At 39.7% G+C, this 18,073-nt stretch overlaps 2 protein-coding genes across 2 annotated transcripts; one reads left to right on the forward strand and one right to left on the reverse strand.

Annotated features, from left to right (window-relative positions):
• The first annotated feature begins 12,104 nt into the window (after positions 1 to 12,104).
• LOC112701308 (uncharacterized) lies at positions 12,105 to 14,703 on the forward strand. Its single transcript, XM_025752084.1, has 2 exons — positions 12,105 to 12,603; positions 12,893 to 14,703. The coding sequence occupies exons 1-2, from the start codon at positions 12,105 to 12,107 to the stop codon at positions 14,701 to 14,703; spliced, it is 2,310 nt and encodes a 769-aa protein (XP_025607869.1).
• Positions 14,704 to 14,792: 89 nt separating this feature from the next.
• LOC140174329 (serine/threonine-protein phosphatase 7 long form homolog) lies at positions 14,793 to 16,973 on the reverse strand. The gene is made up of 5 exons (XM_072198765.1): positions 16,911 to 16,973; positions 15,488 to 16,230; positions 15,313 to 15,394; positions 15,054 to 15,233; positions 14,793 to 14,834 (listed from the first exon to the last, which is right to left on the reverse strand). Exons 1-5 carry the CDS (start codon positions 16,971 to 16,973, stop codon positions 14,793 to 14,795), a joined length of 1,110 nt encoding a protein of 369 aa, XP_072054866.1.
• Between the last annotated feature and the right edge of the window lie 1,100 nt (positions 16,974 to 18,073).

The raw sequence follows: 18,073 nt of genomic DNA on the forward strand, positions 1-18,073 counted from the left end.
TTTTAGGGACAGTTATTATCTGCCAGCTAATCTCTGCTTCCGACTTCTCAAGAGAAGGTCGGTGTACTACGGTGCCCTACCTTGTGGGTTGGATCTGTCGTTTGGACCTGAGCCTTAGCATTGGGCCAGGGTATGAACAGTGCCCCTACTCGAGCCCAATTTCTTTTAAGAGTTGGGGTCGAGTATTATAACTCAGGACCGTAGCCGAGCTGATAGGGGGCCGACGTGATTTTTCAGAACCGACGTGTTTTTGAAAGCTTTCAACAGTCGCGTCAAATCAAACGTCGCGTCTCTTAGAGGTTTGAGCACTCATACGCGGGGCGGTTACCTTGGTAACGGTGCAACTTCTTAAATGGTTGCGTTGTTTTACCTTCATGCCCCTGACGTACTTATAAATAATTTTCCCTCTCTTTCCTTGTTTCGTTTCTGAAAACTTTCCTACTTACACATTCTGTTCCGAAAAGAAAGCTTCCTTTTTCCTTGATCAACTGCTGCAGCACCTTCGACCCTTCAAAAGTAAAGGTCAGTTTTCTTTCTTCTTCTTCTCTTCTATGACTGCTTTTGTTTGCATGTTTTTTATTTGAGAGGAGCGTTGGTCGTAGACTTTAGTGATTCTGTTTTGTCAAGGATCTAACCCCAGGCCCCTTTAGACACCCTATTTTTTATCCTTTTTTTCTTTTTTCTTTGTAGGTTTTTCAAGAAAAACAAAATGTCTTCTGTTGAAACTCTTGCTCAATGGGTGGATGTTATGGTTTTGGGGGAAGGACCCCTTGTTGACACTGACTTCATCACCAACCTCCGCACTTATAATAGGCTTTGTACCTCTGATGAAGACGAGCCGAAATATGAACTGATTACCCCGGGTTCGGACGACTGGTTTGCTTTGGGAGGACTTCTGAGGCAGCCCCTCATTTTTCCTATATGTATGAGAGTATGATTACCCGCCTAAGCATTTTTTTCCCTTTTTCCGGCTTTGAGATGGATGTTTTAGGTCACTGTCGTGTTGCTCCTACCCAACTCCACCCCAATTCTTGGGGTTTTTTGAAAATTTACCAATTTATCAACCATGTTTTGGACTTTCCGACTTCTTTAAAGATTTTCTTTTATCTCTTTCATATGACCAAGCCCTTCAGTGGGCAAAATAACATGCAGCAGTGGGTGTCTTTCCGAGCCATACAAGGTCGGAGAGTTTTTACCCTTTTTGATGACTCCTTTCATGACTTCAAAAATTTCTTTTTCAAAGTTCAATCTATAGAGGGTCACCACCCCTTTTTCCTGGATGAAAATTCTTCTCCTCGCTTTCCCCTGTATTGGTTAGAGGCCTCTCCTTGTGAAAAATACGGTCTGGATGATTTGGATGAGGTGGAGGCGGCCGTTGTGGGGTTTCTCCGAGAAGTATAGGGGAGAGCCCCCTACCTGGATACAAGAAAGTTTTTCCAGGGGTCCCCGACCTTTATCCAGGCTCAACTAGGTAGTTTCTCTTTGCTTTATCGTAGTTTCTGACTTGATATTTGCACGACTATTTTCTTTGACTTATTTTACTGACTTTGGCTACCTAATTGTTCTTGTAGAAATGGCGAAGAAGAATTCTAGGGAGTCTTACCAGAGAGTTCAGGAGGCCAAAGCGAGATCTCGCGCCAGAGTTGGTGGTGCCAAGGCAGCTGGTCCTTCCCCTCCCCCTTCTTCTCACAACTTGGGGACCCCTGCTCGACCTATTGTTATTTCTTTCTCGACCTCTTCTCTGCCGCCCGCTTCTTCCCGACCTTCTCCTGAGCCAGAAAAGAAAAAACACAAGGTTTTAGAGTCTGGCTCTCCTTTTGAGGGTGAGGCCAAGGTGGATGCACCTCAATTTATCCGGGAGCATATCTATCCTTATACTCGTATAAGTATGGATGATGTTTCTCTTCAAAACCACCTTACTATTCTGGCTCAGGAGAGTATTAGGGCGGCGGGGGTGTGCACCAAATTTCTTGATATTTTTGAGAAGACTCCCCTTAACTCTTTGGGTTCATCCCAGAGGGTTGAAGAGCTGGAGGGGAGGATTCTTTTATATCAAGAGGCTGAGAGGAGCCTGAATGAGGAGGTTACCAAGCTGAGAGAAGAGAGGAATAATCTCCGGAAGGAGGGGGAGAGGTTGATGGGCCGATGCACAATAGCGGAGAGTCTACGGGAGAAGGCGGAGCAGAGCTACTCAAGTTTGTTTCAAGACCTTGTGGAGGTTAAAAAAGATATGGTAAGAGCTCGGGATGCCTATGCGGATTTGGAGGACTCCATAGCCGAGGGATCCGAGGAGGCGTGGAGGGTGTTTAAGGAGCAAGTCGGGGTTATCGCTCCTGACCTGGACCTTTCCCCTTTGGATCCAGATAAGGTTGTAATCGATGGGGCCATTGTATCTCCTCCCCGACCTGTATCTGAATCCGAGTTGAAAACTCGAGGTCAGAGAATCATAGAGTCCCTTCCCCGACCAGATGATGCTTCGAGTTCTTCCAAGGTCCCTAAGACTTCCCCTCCGACTCCTATGGACGTTTCTCTCCCTGACTCTGGTGATGTTCTGACTACTCTTCCTGGTTCTGGTGGTGACGCCCTTCCAAATTGAGAAAAATTTATCTTTGGCTATATGGGGGCCCGGCCTGTGGGTCCCCTCTTTTTTAAACTATTTATTCTTATGTTGTTGTGGTACGTTGCTTGACACTTTCTTGGCCTTTTATGGACGTAAACAAAATATTTAGAAATACCCTTTTTTGGACAAGGGTTTAAGTTATTTTTGTTGGTTGCGTGCATGCTTTTTCTGCTTTAGGTTTCGAAAAACCCTTTTTTGATCTTTTGTTTTGAAAAACCTTTTCTTGACTGGATGTCCCTTCTTCTAAGTTTTTCTCGAATTTTTCTTGAAGGTTTGGGATAGTCTTTAGTGTTTTCTATAGGTTTTCTGATCTCTTTTCGGTATTCCTTATACTCAATTTTTTTGATATATTGAGTTTTTATAACTTAAGTTATTTTTGCGATGCGTTTCTTTATTCCTCAGAATTTTCGACTTGTTAATCAGTTAATTTCCGAGTTTATTCACGATCGACTTTTATAACCTCTTTACACCGACTTGTACCTCGTCGTTTTATCCTGACGACCATCTAGGTCGGTTCATGGGATTTTCACGCTTTGTCGAGCTTAAGTCGGCGCGTTTCGTTGAAAGAAAGAAAAGCGAGAAGGAATTTATAAGAGATATTTGTAAAAGATCTTTATTTATTCGCAAAGATACTTTATCGCTACTAAGGGTTTTGGGTTATCTATGACCCCTTAGTCCCTACTATGATGCTTCGTTAAAAACCCTTCTTCAGAAAAAACCCTTTTATTTTGGGAAAAATCATGAAGTTGGGAAAAGAGTACATTAGGAAGTAGAGTTCGCTTTCAACTGTAGTACCTTTTCATGTTACAAGCATGCCACGACCTAGGTAGCTCAGTGTCGTTTAAGTCGGTCACCTTGTAATAACCTTTTCCTAAGACCTCACTAATCTTGTATGGTCCATTCCAATTAGCAGCGAGCTTTCCTTCCCCAGACTTGTTGACTCCTATGTCGTTTCTAATTAAAACCAAGTCGTCTAGGGGGAAGCTCCTTCGAATGACTTTTTGGTTGTATCTGTTCGTCATCCTTTGTTTCAATGCTGCTTCTCAAATGTGGGCTCGTTCTCGGACTTCAGGGAGTAGTTCGAGTTCTTCTTTGTGTCCCTTTATGTTTCCAACCTCGTCGTAGAAGTTCACCCTTGGGCTTTGCTCATTGATTTCAACCGGTATCATGGCTTCTATGCCATAAGCAAGTCGGAAGGGTGTTTCTCCTGTGGCAGACTGAGGTGTGGTCCGATAAGCCCAAAGCACTTGTGGGAGTACCTCGGCCCAGGCTCCCTTTACGTCTTGTAACCTTTTCTTCAACCCTGCCAACATGACTTTGTTTGCTGCCTCGGCTTGTCCATTTGCTTGTGGATGTTCCACCGATGTAAATTGATGTTTGATTTTCATACTGGCTACCAGGTTTTTGAAGGTTGAGTCGGTGAATTGAGTGTCATTATCAGTGGTGATGGAGTGGGAATACCCCATATCTGGTGATAATATTCTTGTAGAGGAACTTTCGCCTTCTCTGAGCGGTGATGGTAGCCAATGGTTCTGCTTCTATCCACTTTGTGAGGTAATCCACTTCCATTATTAGATATTTTACTTGCCCCAATGCTTGTGGGAATGGTCCTAGCAAGTCCAATCCCCACTTTGCGAAAGGCCATGGAGAAGTTATACTAATGAGTTCCTCGGGAGGGGCTACATGAAAGTTTGCATGCATTTGGCATGGTTGGCATTTTTTCACAAATTCCGTGGAATTTTTTTGTAAGGTCGGCCAGTAGAAACCAGCTCGGATTACCTTTCTAGCTAACGACCTTGCTCCAAGTTGGTTCCCGCAGATTCCATTGTGCACTTTCTCTAGCACCTTAGTTGTCTTTGAAGTCGGGACGCACTTTAGTAGTGGTGTTCATATCCCCCTTTTATAGAGGATATTTTTTACCAGCGTGTAGTTTTGTACTTCCCTCCAGATTTTCTTAGCCTCTTTTTCCTCTTTGGAGAGGACGTCGAATTTCAGGTATTCGACTAAGGGCTTCATCCATCCAAGGTCTAACCCGGTGATTTCAAAGACATCTTGAACAACCTCCGTTTTGTCCATGGAGGGTTAGGGAGAGTTTCTTGGATCAGGCTTCTATTGTTTCCTCCTGGTTTAGTACTTGCTAGCTTGGAGAAGGCATCTGCTCTGCTGTTGAGGTCCCGAGCTATATGCTTTACCTCGGTCTCCTCAAAGCGCATAAGGTGCTCCAAGGTTTTGTCCAAGTACTTTTTCATGTTGGGATCTTTGGCCTGATACTCTCTGTTTATTTAGGAAGTCACCACCTGAGAATCGCTGAATATCATTACTTTGGTTGCACCGACTTCTTTTGCCAGCTTTAACCCTGCAATCAAGGCTTCATATTCTACCTGATTGTTGGAGGCTGGGAACTCGAATTTGAGGGAAACTTCGATTTGTGTTTCCCCTTCGCTGACCAATATTATGCCTGCCCCACTTCCAACTATATTGGAGGACCCATCTACATACAACTCCCATGTAGTGGATTTCTCCTCTTGATCTCCCGCGTATTCTGCTAGGAAGTCGGTGAGGCATTGAGCTTTTATTGCTGTTCGGGGTTCATATTTCAAGTCAAACTCAGAGAGTTCTATTGACCATTGAACCATTCTGCCCGCAATGTCCGTCTTCTGGAGGACCTGCTTCATGGGCTAGTTCGTTCGGACTTTTATCATGTGCGCTTGGAAATACGGTCGTAATCGACATGAGGCTACTACTAAGGAGTATACAAACTTTTCAAGTTTTTGATACTTTAGTTCTGGGCCTTGTAGAACTTTGCTGGTGAAGTACACAGGATGCTGCCCGACTTCATCTTCCCGTATTAGAGCTGAGGTTATTGCTCTATCTGCCACCGACAGGTATAGGACGAGCTCTTCCCCGACTATGGGTTGGGTCAGGATTGGGGGCTGGCTCAAGAACTTTTTGAACTCCCGGAAAGCTTCTTCGCATTCCGGAGTCCATTCGAACTGGCATCCTTTTCTTAGTAGGGAGAATAGTGGAAAGGATCTTAGTGCCGATCCCGACAGGAACCTGGAAAGGGCGGCAAGCCTTCTATTTAATTTTTGGACCTCCTTCAGACAAGTCGGGCTTTTCATTTCCAGGATAGCTTTGCACTTATCGGGGTTTGCTTCGATTCCCCTTTGTGTTAGCATAAACCCTAGAAACTTTCCCGCCTCCACCGCGAAGGTACATTTTGTGGGATTTAGTCTCATCCCGTGCGACCTTACAGTGTCAAAAACTTGCGAGAGGTCTGTCAAGAGGTCGGTTTCCTCCTTAGTTTTCACCAGCATGTCATCTACGTAGACCTCCATTAAGTTTCCAATGTGGAAAGCGAATACTTCATTCATCAACCTTTGATATGTGGCCCCAGCATTTTTTAACCCAAATGGCATCACCACATAGTAGTAGTTTGCTCTAGGTGTGATGAATGAAGTTTTTTCCTCATCCGGCTTGTACATCGGGATTTAGTTGTATCCTGAGTAAGCATCCATAAACGACAAGTATTGATACCCTGAGCTTGCATCTACTAGGGTGTCAATACTGGGAAGTGGATATGGGTCTTTGGGGCATGCTTTGTTCAGGTCGGTGTAGTCGACGCACATCCTCCACTTGCCATTTTATTTTTTGACTAGCACTACATTTGCCAGCCATGCCGGGTACTTGACCTCTCGGATGAAGTCGGCCTCCAAGAGGGCTTGCACTTGCTCCTCCACCACCTGAGCTCGTTCTGCGCCGAGCTTACGCCTGCGCTGCTGTACGGGTCGTGATCCGAGGTGTACTGAAAGCTTGTAGGTCTATCCTTGGCATGTCGGAAGCTTTCCAAGCAAAGAGGTCCAAAATTATCTCGCAGGAGCTTTATCAGCCGTTGTTTCAGATCTTCGCCTAGGCTGGCCCCTATGTTGGTGCTTTTTCCTTCCTCTTTTTCGATTTAAACCTCTTCAGTTCTTCCACCCGGTTGTGGTCGTAACTCTTCCTTAGCTTTTATTTTTCCGAGCTCTATGGTGTGAACTTCCTTCTTCTTTCCTCGGAGGTTTAAGCTTTCATTATAGCATTTTCTTGCCAATTTCTAGTCTCATCAGACCGTCGATATTCCTTTAGGTGTTGGAAATTTCATGCAAATGTGAGGGGTCGATACCACTGCTCCGAGCCGATTTAACGTAGTCCTGCCGATTAAGGCGTTATACACCGACCCAACATTGATGACGATAAAGTCGATGCTCAGAGTTTTGGAATTTTCTCCCTTTCGAAGGTCGTGTGGAGAGGGATGTATCCCAGTGGCTTAATTGGCATGTCTCCTAGTCCATACAGGGTGTCCGGGTAAGCTTTTAGCTCCCTTTCATCCAACCCTAACTTGTCGAATGCAGGCTTAAAAAGTATATCAGCCGAACTCCCTTGGTCCACCAAGATCCTGTGGAGGTTGGCATTTGCCAAGATCATGGTTATCACCACCGGGTCGTCATGCCCGGGCACGATCCCCTGTCCATCCTCTTTGGTGAACGAGATGGTTGGGAGATCGGGAGATTCGTTTCCAACTTGATAAACTCGGTTCAGGTGTCTTTTGAGAGAAGATTTAGTGAGCCATCCTCCTACGAATCCTCCAGAGATCGTATGTATGTGTCTCTCGTGGGTTTGTGGTGGTGGGTGTCTCCTGTCTCCATCATCTCGCTTTCTTTTTCCAGAATTCTCCGACCTTTCCATGAGATATCTATCAAGTCGGCCTTCCCTGGCCAACCTTTCTATCACATTTTTAAGGTCGTAGCAATCATTTGTTGAGTGACCATACATCTTATGGTACTCACAGTAGTCGCCGCGACTTCCTCCCTTTTTGTTTTTGATGGGTCTAGGAGGCGGCAACCTTTCAGTATTACAGATTTCTCTGTATATGTCTACTAGGGAGACTTTTAGAGGAGTATAGGAGTGATATCTCCTCGACCTGTCGGGGCCGACCTCCTCTTTTTTCTTGGGCTCCCTTTCTCTCTCTTTTGCCGTGTGAGGAGGCCCCTGTCGCCAGCTGGGCTCCCGTAGTCTAGCATTTTTCTCCATGTTGATGTACTTTTCTGCTCTCTCTTGTACATCACTTAAAGAGGTGGGGTGCCTTTTTGATATGGACTGAGAGAAGGGGCCCTCTCTAAGTCCATTTACTAACCCATGATAACTTCTTCTGTGGGCAGATCTTGAATTTCTAAACACGCTTTGTTGATCCATGTAGTCACGTAGAGGTTCCCCGACCTCTTGCTTAACTCCCAGGAAACTCGGTGCGTGCTTTACTTTATCCTTCTGGATGGAGAATCGCATTAGGAATTTTCTCGAGACGTCCTCAAAGCTGGTAACCGACCTTGGAGGGAGGCTATCGAACCACTTCATTGCTGTTTTCGACAGGGTGGTCGGGAAAGCTTTGCAGCGAGTTGCATCAGAAGCATCAGCCAGATACATCCGACTTTTGAAATTGCTTAAATGCTGCTTCGAGTCTATGGTTCCGTCATAAAGGCTCATATCAGGGCTTTTGAAGTTTCTTGGAACTTTCGCCATCATTATGTCCTCACTGAACGGGTCCTCTCCTCCCAGGGGCGACTCTTCTCGGTCGCCACGGGAGTTCCGATTTTTAAGGGAAGATTCGAGTTTCAAGAGTTTTTCTTCCAACTCCTTTCGTCACTCTATTTCCTCACTGAGATTTCGCTCTGCCTCTCGTTGTCGTTCTAATTCTTGTTCCAGTTGTTCTAAACAACCTTGATGACTGTGGACCAGCCCCATTAACTTAGTTGTATAGGGTGGCCCTTCCTTTTCGGACTCTCGTCCTTCCGAGGAATTTACCTTTGGGTTCTTAAGCCCAGAGGTGCCTTCTCTATGCTGGTCGTTGGTTCCTTGGTGAAGGGTCAGGTCCGCGTCATTGTTTCTGGTATCTGGATTTTCTTGTTCAGAATCAGACGCTGTATGACCATCTTCTGGTGAGTTGTCCACCATTACTAGTTAATCTCTCGGGTCTCCGGCAACAGCGCCAATGTTACGTTGGGTAACCGGAGATTAATGGATTGCACTCATTGGGTTGGCCCAATCGTCTGGGGAAGGAAGCCTTCGAGCGGGTTCGCACCTTTAAGGCCTCCGTCCGACTTGTACGTGTGAGAGAATGGGGGGTGATACCTGCAAAGACATTCTGATGCCTAAGTCAGCAAGGGTGTGAGCAGGTCTAGAGAGTATTGGGACTTAGAGATACTTGAGGGGTGTCAATGTATTTATAGTGGTGAGCCAATAACCATCGTTGGAATAGTTCCACCTTTTAGGGTGGATAACCGTCCCTTTATCTTAGGGAGGTTACGATATGATATCTGGAAGTGGATTGAGAGATTTTAGGGACAGTTATTATCTGCCAGCTAATCTCTGCTTCTGACTTCGTTGGATCAAAGTCGTGGGAGCACCGACTTCTCAAGAGAAGGTCGGTGTACTGAGGTGCCCAACCTTGTAGGTTGGATCTGTCGTTTGGACTTGGGTCTTAGCATTGGGCCAGGGTATGAACAACTTATATTAGAAAACATTAATTTTAAGACTTTAATTTGTTCATGTATTTTTTAGTAATACTTCGATTGGTTTTTAATAATTTTTTTCTTGTACAAAGTAGATTTTAATAAAAAAATAAATTAGTTTTTAATCTTTTAGAATACTAAACATATTAGGAGTTTTTATTTAAAAAAAATTCTACTTTGTGTTAAAAAGAACAAATTTACTATAGTCTTATGCATATTATTTATTAATTTTGTGGGTAACTTTATTTAACAAATACTCTTATTTTGTTGAGATATATTAATAAATTTAAAAAAAATTCATAAATAGTATTTTTTATAAAATTAAAAACCAAAACAAAAACTTCTTCTTTATTTCACAGACTATGCATGTAAAATCACATAAAAAATTTTAATTATATTAAAATATTATTTTAAATTAATCATTTATTTTTCATAACCTTTAAAATATAAATATCAATAAAAATATATATATTTCTGTTTTGAATTCAAATAAAATATAAAAATAAAATATAAAAGCTAAATTTGTATTTTAATTCAAATTCATTAAAAATGATACTTTTTATAAGTTTATCAATTTAAAACAAATTCATAATGATTTCTTAAGTTTTATTATAAATCATCATTTAATTTATCATCGTCCATAAAAATCATTATCAAAATTTTTTATTTTGAATAGATACACCTAACATATAGTCCTACATATGACATATGAATTTAAAGTTAAAATTTTTAGAGTTTGAACTAACATATAATAATATCTAAACATTTGTTATACTATATTTATTTTACAAATTAAATAGTAATTTAACTAATGTTATGCTTTAATTATTTTCAAAATCATAATTGCATAAATTTAGTTAGTATTTTTATTTTATTTTATTATAATTATTTGTTATTTTAAACTCTTAAGTTTAAATTTCTGTATCACCTTAAAAAAGTTATATATTATTAGATAAATTATTTTAAAATCAAAATATGTAATTTAAAGTTATAAATTTATAAATTACACAATTTTAAAAATAAAGTTGATTTAAAAAAATAGATTTCAATTTGTATTAGTTTTTACTTTTTATTTTATTTAAATACAAATAGAAATATTTTTTTATTAAAATTTATGATTAGAATATCTTTTACTATATGATTTTACTTACATAACATGCAAGAATAAAAGTAATTTTTTTTTGCTGTTTTATAATTTTGTAGTTTGTGTTTTTGAAATACTCATTTCTTTCTTAATTTTTTAATCTATACAATAAAATTAATTATATAGATAAATATAAATTATCTTTTTATAATATAAATTTAAAAATTAAGATTTTTATTTTAAAAAAATAATCTGTTGTAAAATTTTATAAAGTATAAATTAATTCTCATTTTTTTAAAAAATAATATTATTGAGGAATTAAATTATTTATAATTTTAAAAACAAAAAAGATTTTATTTTATTAGAAATAATTTGCTATTTTTCTAATAGAAAAATTTTTTATGATAATTTCAATGAAGTGTTATTCTTAATTTAGATATTTTAACACACAAAAACTTATAAAATTTAACTATTTTAACTATGTTCATCAATCTTAGCATTTAAAAAAAAATATATAATATTTGAATTACACTACTTGATATTTCATATATAAAATCATTCCGGCACTTCTACGTTAATCTTACTATTTTTATAAAAATATTAATATTAACATAGAAGTTGGATTTTTTTTTAATTTATTTTTTTTACAAGCAAACAATAAATTTTGTTTGCAGAACTTTTTTAAAATCTCTTTTCTATTTACTTAGTCATCATTCTTAATAATAGAGTCTTTTTTCTTTTTTGGTTATTTCCTCTTATAACTAATTATTCATTCAGTGAAAAAATATATATATGAACCTATATATAAATATATATAAATATACAATAGTTAATTTAATAGCTAATTTTTAGTATATACAATAATATTTTTATCTAAATAATACATAAAAAAATAAATAATAATGGTTCTTTTATTTTTGATAATGTCATTTCACACATACTTTTTTATATTGTATATTTGTATTTTTTTAAATGATATTATTAAAATAAAAATATTCATATTATTTTTTTATAGAAAATATAGTTATATATATAAATACTTAAATTTAATATTGAATAAATCTGATAAAAAAATAAGGTTCTCAACTTTTTTTATTTCAATTTAACTAAAATTTGTAAATTTTATTTTTCAAAGAAAAACTAAAGAAAAAAAATATTTTTCCTTTTCCATTCATAGTAGATTTGATGTTGAAATAGATTTTTTTATTCTTTTAAAAAAAATGTGATGATAAAATAGGCTCATTAATTAAAATATGAAAAATATTTTGGTGTATTAGGAGAAAATGGACTTATAGTGTGTATTACAAATAGATGGATGTGTCAGATGAAGGGGTAACACGCAGGGGGCGTGGTGCCTTCAACACGCAGGGGGCGTGGAGGCTACGTGGCACGCTCTGATTGAGCCACTTAAGCAGCACGCAGGGGGCGTGCTGAGTCAGCACGCAGGGGGCGTGCTGAGTCAGCACGCAGGGGGCGTGCTGACGTGGCTGAATGTAGTTGCAGCACGCAAGGGGCGTGGTGAATCAGCACGTGGGGGGCGTGATGAGGTGTCAAAGCGTGATTGGCCAGGAAGTGCAGCACGTGGGGGGCGTGATGAGTCAGCACGCAGGGGCGTTCTGACACGTGTCAAAGCGTGATTGGTTGAGACAGGCAGCACTGCTCTATATAAAGACGAGCTCGAGAGTGTTTTCCATAGTGAGTGAGATTTGAGTGTGTTGTGAGGATTCTTTGAGGTGGTGTAATGGAGGGAACTGCAAATTTGGTGGTGTATCGCAACGGGGAGATAATACGTAATACTCATGAGGGAGTGAGGTTTGTGTGCTAGAATCCGTTTTCGTTTGTGGTTCCCTGCACGATGACATTAATGGAGCTGCAGAACGGCCTCTGTCAAAGCATGGAGAATGGTACGTTAATGAGAGTGAGCAGAATTCTGTACCGAAATCCGGTTGTGGTTTTTGGTGGTCTAATACAGTTTGATGCCATGCCGATCACTGATGAAGCGAGTATGCAGAAGATGTTTCAAATTCACCAGCAGACTCAGATGCGACACCCACAGATTGAGGTGTACGTTGATTTTGAAATTGTAGAGGCAGTGGCGGTTGAGAATGATGTAGATATACATGATGATAGAGATGCAGTGTACCAAGGAATGAATAGTGACAGCGAAGATGATTTCGAAGCCACTTATGAGGCCGGCGACGAAGATGAGGATGGTAATGTGGGAGTTGAGGCAGCAGCAGAGAATGTAGTGGTGGGTCCGTCGAGCAGTCAACCGATGGACGTTCCACCTTTTATGCGTGAGTTGGATCTCGAGGCCATGCATGCACACGAGTTTCCGGAATATACAAACATAGGTACGTGGTCACTAAATAATAATTTTTTGTTAGTTTATACGTTTGATTGAGTAAAAAACAGTGTTGGATGGACCGGACCGGACCGGACTGAACCGGCCGGTTCGACCAGAAAATTGGTGAAGCAAATATTAAACCGGTCCGGTCCGTTAATTAAACCGAATAAGAAAACGAACCAGTAAAGATATGTAATTTATATTTTAACTTGAATATTCTTAAGATGCTAGTAAAGATATGTAATTTACATTTTAACTTGAATTGCTTTTACTATTTTTTAATTTTGTTGACATAGGCGTTGCCGATGGTGAGGACGGGGAGTTCCGGATTGGAATGGAATATAGTTCTAGAAAGTCGGTCGTCGCAGCAATTAGAAGTTTCACTATTGGTAAAGGAGTTGACTATGAGGTGTATGAGTCTGAGCCACAGACGTTCTATGCAAAATGCAAGATGTACGGGCGCGGATGTGACTGGCTTATCCGAGCTAGCTTGATACGGAAAAAAGGTTGTTGGGAGATACGAAGATACAACGGTAGCCACACGTGCACGATCAGAACAATTTCACAAGATCATTCGAAGTTGGACTCAGATACAGTTGCTGATGCTATAAGGCCATTGGTCGAGACGGACCCGTCCATCAAGGTGAAATCTATAATTGCGGAAGTCCAGTCAAGGTTCAACTATACCATTAGTTACCGAAAGGCTTGGTTGGCAAAGCAGAAGTCCATAGCCAACGTTTTCGGTGGTTGGGAAGATTCTTACCAAGCCTTGCCATGGTGGCTATCGGTCATGGTGCAGAAGATGCCTGGTTCAGTTGTCCAAATAGAAACACAACCACTGTACAACGGGAATGAGGAGGCGCAAGGTGTAAAAATACTTCATCGTGTATTTTGGAGTTTCAATCCATGCATTAGGGCATTCAGACATTGCAAGCCGCTGGTTCAGGTTGATGGCACACACCTATACGGAAAATACAAAGGTACACTTCTAGTAGCTGTTGCACAAGATGGGAACCATAATATTGTGCCTATCGCCTTTGCCTTGGTGGAAGGGGATACAGCTGATGCGTGGCACTTCTTTCTAAGGAATCTGCGAATGTATGTTGTTAGAAAAGATGGGGTGGGTATGATCTCAGACCGACATGAGTCAATACGGGCAGCAGTAAATCGTTCCGGTGGCGACTGGCAACCTCCAAGAGCATGGTGGATGTTTTGTATAAGACACATCGGCAGTAACTTCTTAAGGGCATTCAAAGTCCCTCACTTGCAAAAGCTTGTTGTCAACATAGGTTATTCAAGAACGGTGGAGGAGTACAATATCAACTATAAGAGGTTGGAAGAGCGAGGCGAGGCATATGCCAGGTGGTGCGATGCCATTGGACTCAGACATTGGGTATTGGCATTCGACGAAGGACATCGATGGGGCCATATGACAACGAACCTTGTCGAGTGCATTAACTCAGTCTTGAAGGGTGCCCGTAATCTACCTGTGTTGGCGCTGGTCCGAGCAACATATTATAGGTTAAATGAACTTTTTATGCGGAAGAGTGCCGAGACTCACGAACGCAAGCGTGCTGGATATACGTACTCTGCATTTGCGCAACAACGGATAGAAGCAAGTATGCAACAGGCTGGGAATATAGTTGTGCACCGCTTTGATAGACGAAATGAGGTGTTTGAGGTGCGCGAAATGACTACTGGAAAGGTGCTAGTTGTTGATCTTGCACGACGGACGTGTGATTGTGGGCACTTTCAGGTTGAACGAATACCATGTCGCCATGTTATTGCTTGCTGTGCTAACCAGCGTCTCGATTGGCAGTTGTATGTGCATGACGTGTACAAGATGACAGAGGTTCGTAAAGTATATAAGTTTGAGTTCACACCACTAGGTGATCCCGATACATGGCCCCCTTATGAGGGACCCACATTGGTCGCTAATCCCGCGCAGAGGCAAACGTCTAAAGGCAGGCCCAAACTGACCCGATACTTGAATGAAATGGACTCACGCGATATGCGTGGTCCTCGGATATGCCGTCTCTGTGGTGCTCAGGGTCATAGTCGGAGTAGGTGTCCTCAGCGTGCTGGACCGAGTGGTGGTGCTTCGTAGTTTAATATTGTCATGGTTGTATTTTTTATTTGTATTTTGTTAGTTGATGATTTTGATATTAGACGTGTTTGTATTTTTTCAATTGAAGTCTATCCATTGATATAGAAATCGTCGCTTAACAGTGTCATTAACTGATTACATAAGTTAACAAAACAAACATCAACTAATTACGCAAGTTAATTAAACAAACATTAAACCCGATTTACATATGTTAAACAAACAAACATCAACTGATTACATAAGTTAATTAAACAAACATTAAACCCGATTTACATATGTTAAACAAACAAACATCAACTGATTACATAAGTTAATTAAACAAACATTAAACACGATCTACATATCCAAACTGGAATATCCCTTGGTAAACCCGGAGGAGGTTGTACATATCCAAACTGACGCATCACTCTGTCCGCAGGGTGCCACTCAACACACTCGAACGACAACAACGGAGCAACGATGTCACACACCTCAAGATGGGGATGCAAGTCGTCGGGGACGATCAACCCGTCATACGGCCGCCACTCAAACTGCCACAGTATTATTGGTATATTAGAACAATAATAATAATGGTTCAAAAAACGGATTAGAAGAGCCATAACTACTTACCTCCTGCATGTAATCTATATCATGCCTGAATGTCTCCACGGTCTTCGATGACCACGCTGTGGTCCGTTCCGAATGACTCCACCTGAAACATTGTTAATTGAAAAAAATTAACTAACTCATCATATGTCATATATGCATCATGAAAATAACACATAACTAAAATAAATCTTATTACCTCATGGCAACTGGTATCTCGGCCGGTGGAAGCGTTTGTCTCGGTATGGGAGCAAGACACGGCATTCGCTCCCATGCCCAAACAAACAAGAGATTTAGAGGGCCATCCATCTCCTTTGTATCATATCGTGATGCACGGCATAGTGCTCTATAAAGATGTGCGAGACAAGCTGACCCCCAACTATAAGTATGGATCCGCTCGAAATCACGAAGCAACGGTAGATATTTTGCATGAGCATATGCAGTCGACTTGTCTGTGAATAAGGTCGACCCTAACAAACAGAAGATATGACATCTGACGTATCTCCTGATAGACTCGTCAGTGTCCAACTGCTCTGCGTCTCTAATACGTCGAACCCATCCAAGCTTTATATAAGACTTCGCATTACCACTGACTGATGGCTCACGACCGAATATCTCTATGCCCTGACTTTGAACGAACTCGCCACTACTATCTGTCCATCCACTGACAGCCTCTCCATCAATGGGTAGTCCGAATATATGAGCCACATCCTCTATTGTCACTGTAACCTCATCGATCGGCAATACGAAGGTGTGAGTTTCAGGCCTCCACCTTTCAACCAGAGCCGCTAACATGGGGTGAAATCCTCTTATGACTCCAATTCTAGACACATGGTAGAATCCCGTGGCGCGTAAGTAGTTCTCCACTATCGGATTCCACGTCTGTGGCGGATCCAGTTTACGCACCAACAAATTCCGATTAGGCTGCATCAACAAAGATATCTGTTACATTATTTAAATAATAATCATTATAAATATATTAATAAATATTGACATATTTATTTTAATATCTTATTTATTAAAATATTTAACATAGCTTATCTATTTATTTATTTATTTTTTAAAAATTTTAATTCCTTATTTATTATAATATTTATGTTTTAATTTTTCATAATATTATTTATTAATTAACATACACATATTTATGTTAAAAAATTCAAAATTTTTACTACCTAAAAAATTTATGCATACATTTACTAGTATGCAAACCGTAAATATATATGTATATATTATATCATATTATATTGTTACTATTTGTATATTATTATTATTATTATTATTATTATTATTATTATTATATTTTTAAATTGATATAAAATAAATGAGCGATTTTTTTTTTACTCGTGCATGAAAATTTTTCTACTTTTTTTGCAACACAGATTTCTTTGTTTATTTACAGAACATGTACTTATTTTACTATAGCATTTTAATATTTTATTGTAAAAAATATATATTTTATTATAAATTTTTTATTACATTACATAATATACAGTTTATTATATTATAGTTTTTTTATAACATATAATTAATCTCAAAATAAAAAAAAATATATATATACGTTACTATATTAAATAAAAAAACAGAAAATTAAAATACAATAAAGATATAATGTACCAACTTACATAAATTGGATGATCCAAATAATTTATAATATGTTCTTTCGGAGCACAGTAATTACGAACCATCTTTTAAAATAAAGACAAAAATTTTTTTCCTCCTATTTTCCAATGTTCCTATTTTTTTCACTGCAACCTTCCTTCTCCTCCTTCTTGATCTCTAATCTCTCTTGTATTTTTTTACAGACTCTCTCTTCAGCAACCTTCTACTCTCAAACAATATGATGAAGAGCCTCCTTATATATAGAGCCCCAGCTGCTGCTTGTTGCTTCCCAAGTGACATTGTCTCCTGCATGGAAGACCGCTTTGGAAATCTGCGCTGCCACCTCCACCACGCCCCCCCCCCGTGGTGTCAGCCTTCTGCATGGCTGCCAAGTCACCACGCCCCCTGCGTGGTGCTTGGGCGACGACACGCGGCCTCACCACGCCCCCTGCGTGGTGCTCCGGTGATGACACGTGGCTTGGCTGCTTGGACAGCACGCCCCCTGCGTGGTGGCTGCTACCCCCATCCCACGGTAAATCACCCCACTTCCCCATAATCTCCCAAAACACCAACCAAATTTTCATATGAAAAATAATTTCTGGATAAAATAGATGAATTTAAATTTTTTCTCTCTCTGCGTCTCCCAAAGCAGATGCCCCTTATTGTCCTTTCCATTCACTTTCTAAGAATAAACTGGTCATTTCCTGCATCACTTTAAGACAAAATAAAACTTGCAACATAATTGTACCTGCCATACTGATCTTTAGAAAAATACTATGGAGCACTTGAAAAGTTTCTAATATTTTAAGTTGTCAAATTATCGTTTAACCCATAGTTGTCAGAACCGAACTGGTCAGGTTATTGAGTTATTGAGTCAACCAGTGAGTCACTGATTGAACCAATAAAATCAATTGTACGTAAATAAAAAATGTAAAATAGTAAAAAATTGAATAAAGTGACAATTAGGTCCATCCTTAAAATTTTTTACTTTAGATTAATTAGCCCTTGAAAAAATGGTCCTTTAAGATAGTAAACGATGAACACATTACGTCCCTCCATTAATTTATCATGTGAAATTTTGTGGTGATGCTTATATTTCCTTACTAATTAGTCCTAAATCGAAATCTTCGAAGACCTACTAACTCAATACTCTAAAAAATTTAAAATAAATATCTTTACTAACATT

Source organism: Arachis hypogaea, chromosome 7 (assembly GCF_003086295.3).
Source record: "Arachis hypogaea cultivar Tifrunner chromosome 7, arahy.Tifrunner.gnm2.J5K5, whole genome shotgun sequence".
Taxonomy (NCBI): domain Eukaryota; kingdom Viridiplantae; phylum Streptophyta; class Magnoliopsida; order Fabales; family Fabaceae; genus Arachis; species Arachis hypogaea.

Bases quoted from the DNA above. Each gene is read 5' to 3' on its own strand.
- LOC112701308 (XM_025752084.1), top strand. From the start codon at position 12,105: ATGACATTAATGGAGCTGCAGAACGGCCTCTGTCAAAGCATGGAGAAT. The intron at 12,604-12,892 runs GTACGTGGTCAC...TTGTTGACATAG, and splicing joins TCCGGAATATACAAACATAG to GCGTTGCCGATGGTGAGGAC.
- LOC140174329 (XM_072198765.1), bottom strand. From the start codon at position 16,973: ATGGTTCGTAATTACTGTGCTCCGAAAGAACATATTATAAATTATTTG. The intron at 15,395-15,487 runs GTAATAAGATTT...ACAATGTTTCAG, and splicing joins GAGATACCAGTTGCCATGAG to GTGGAGTCATTCGGAACGGA. The intron at 14,835-15,053 runs GTTTGGATATGT...TTATGTAATCAG, and splicing joins GTTTACCAAGGGATATTCCA to TTAATGACACTGTTAAGCGA.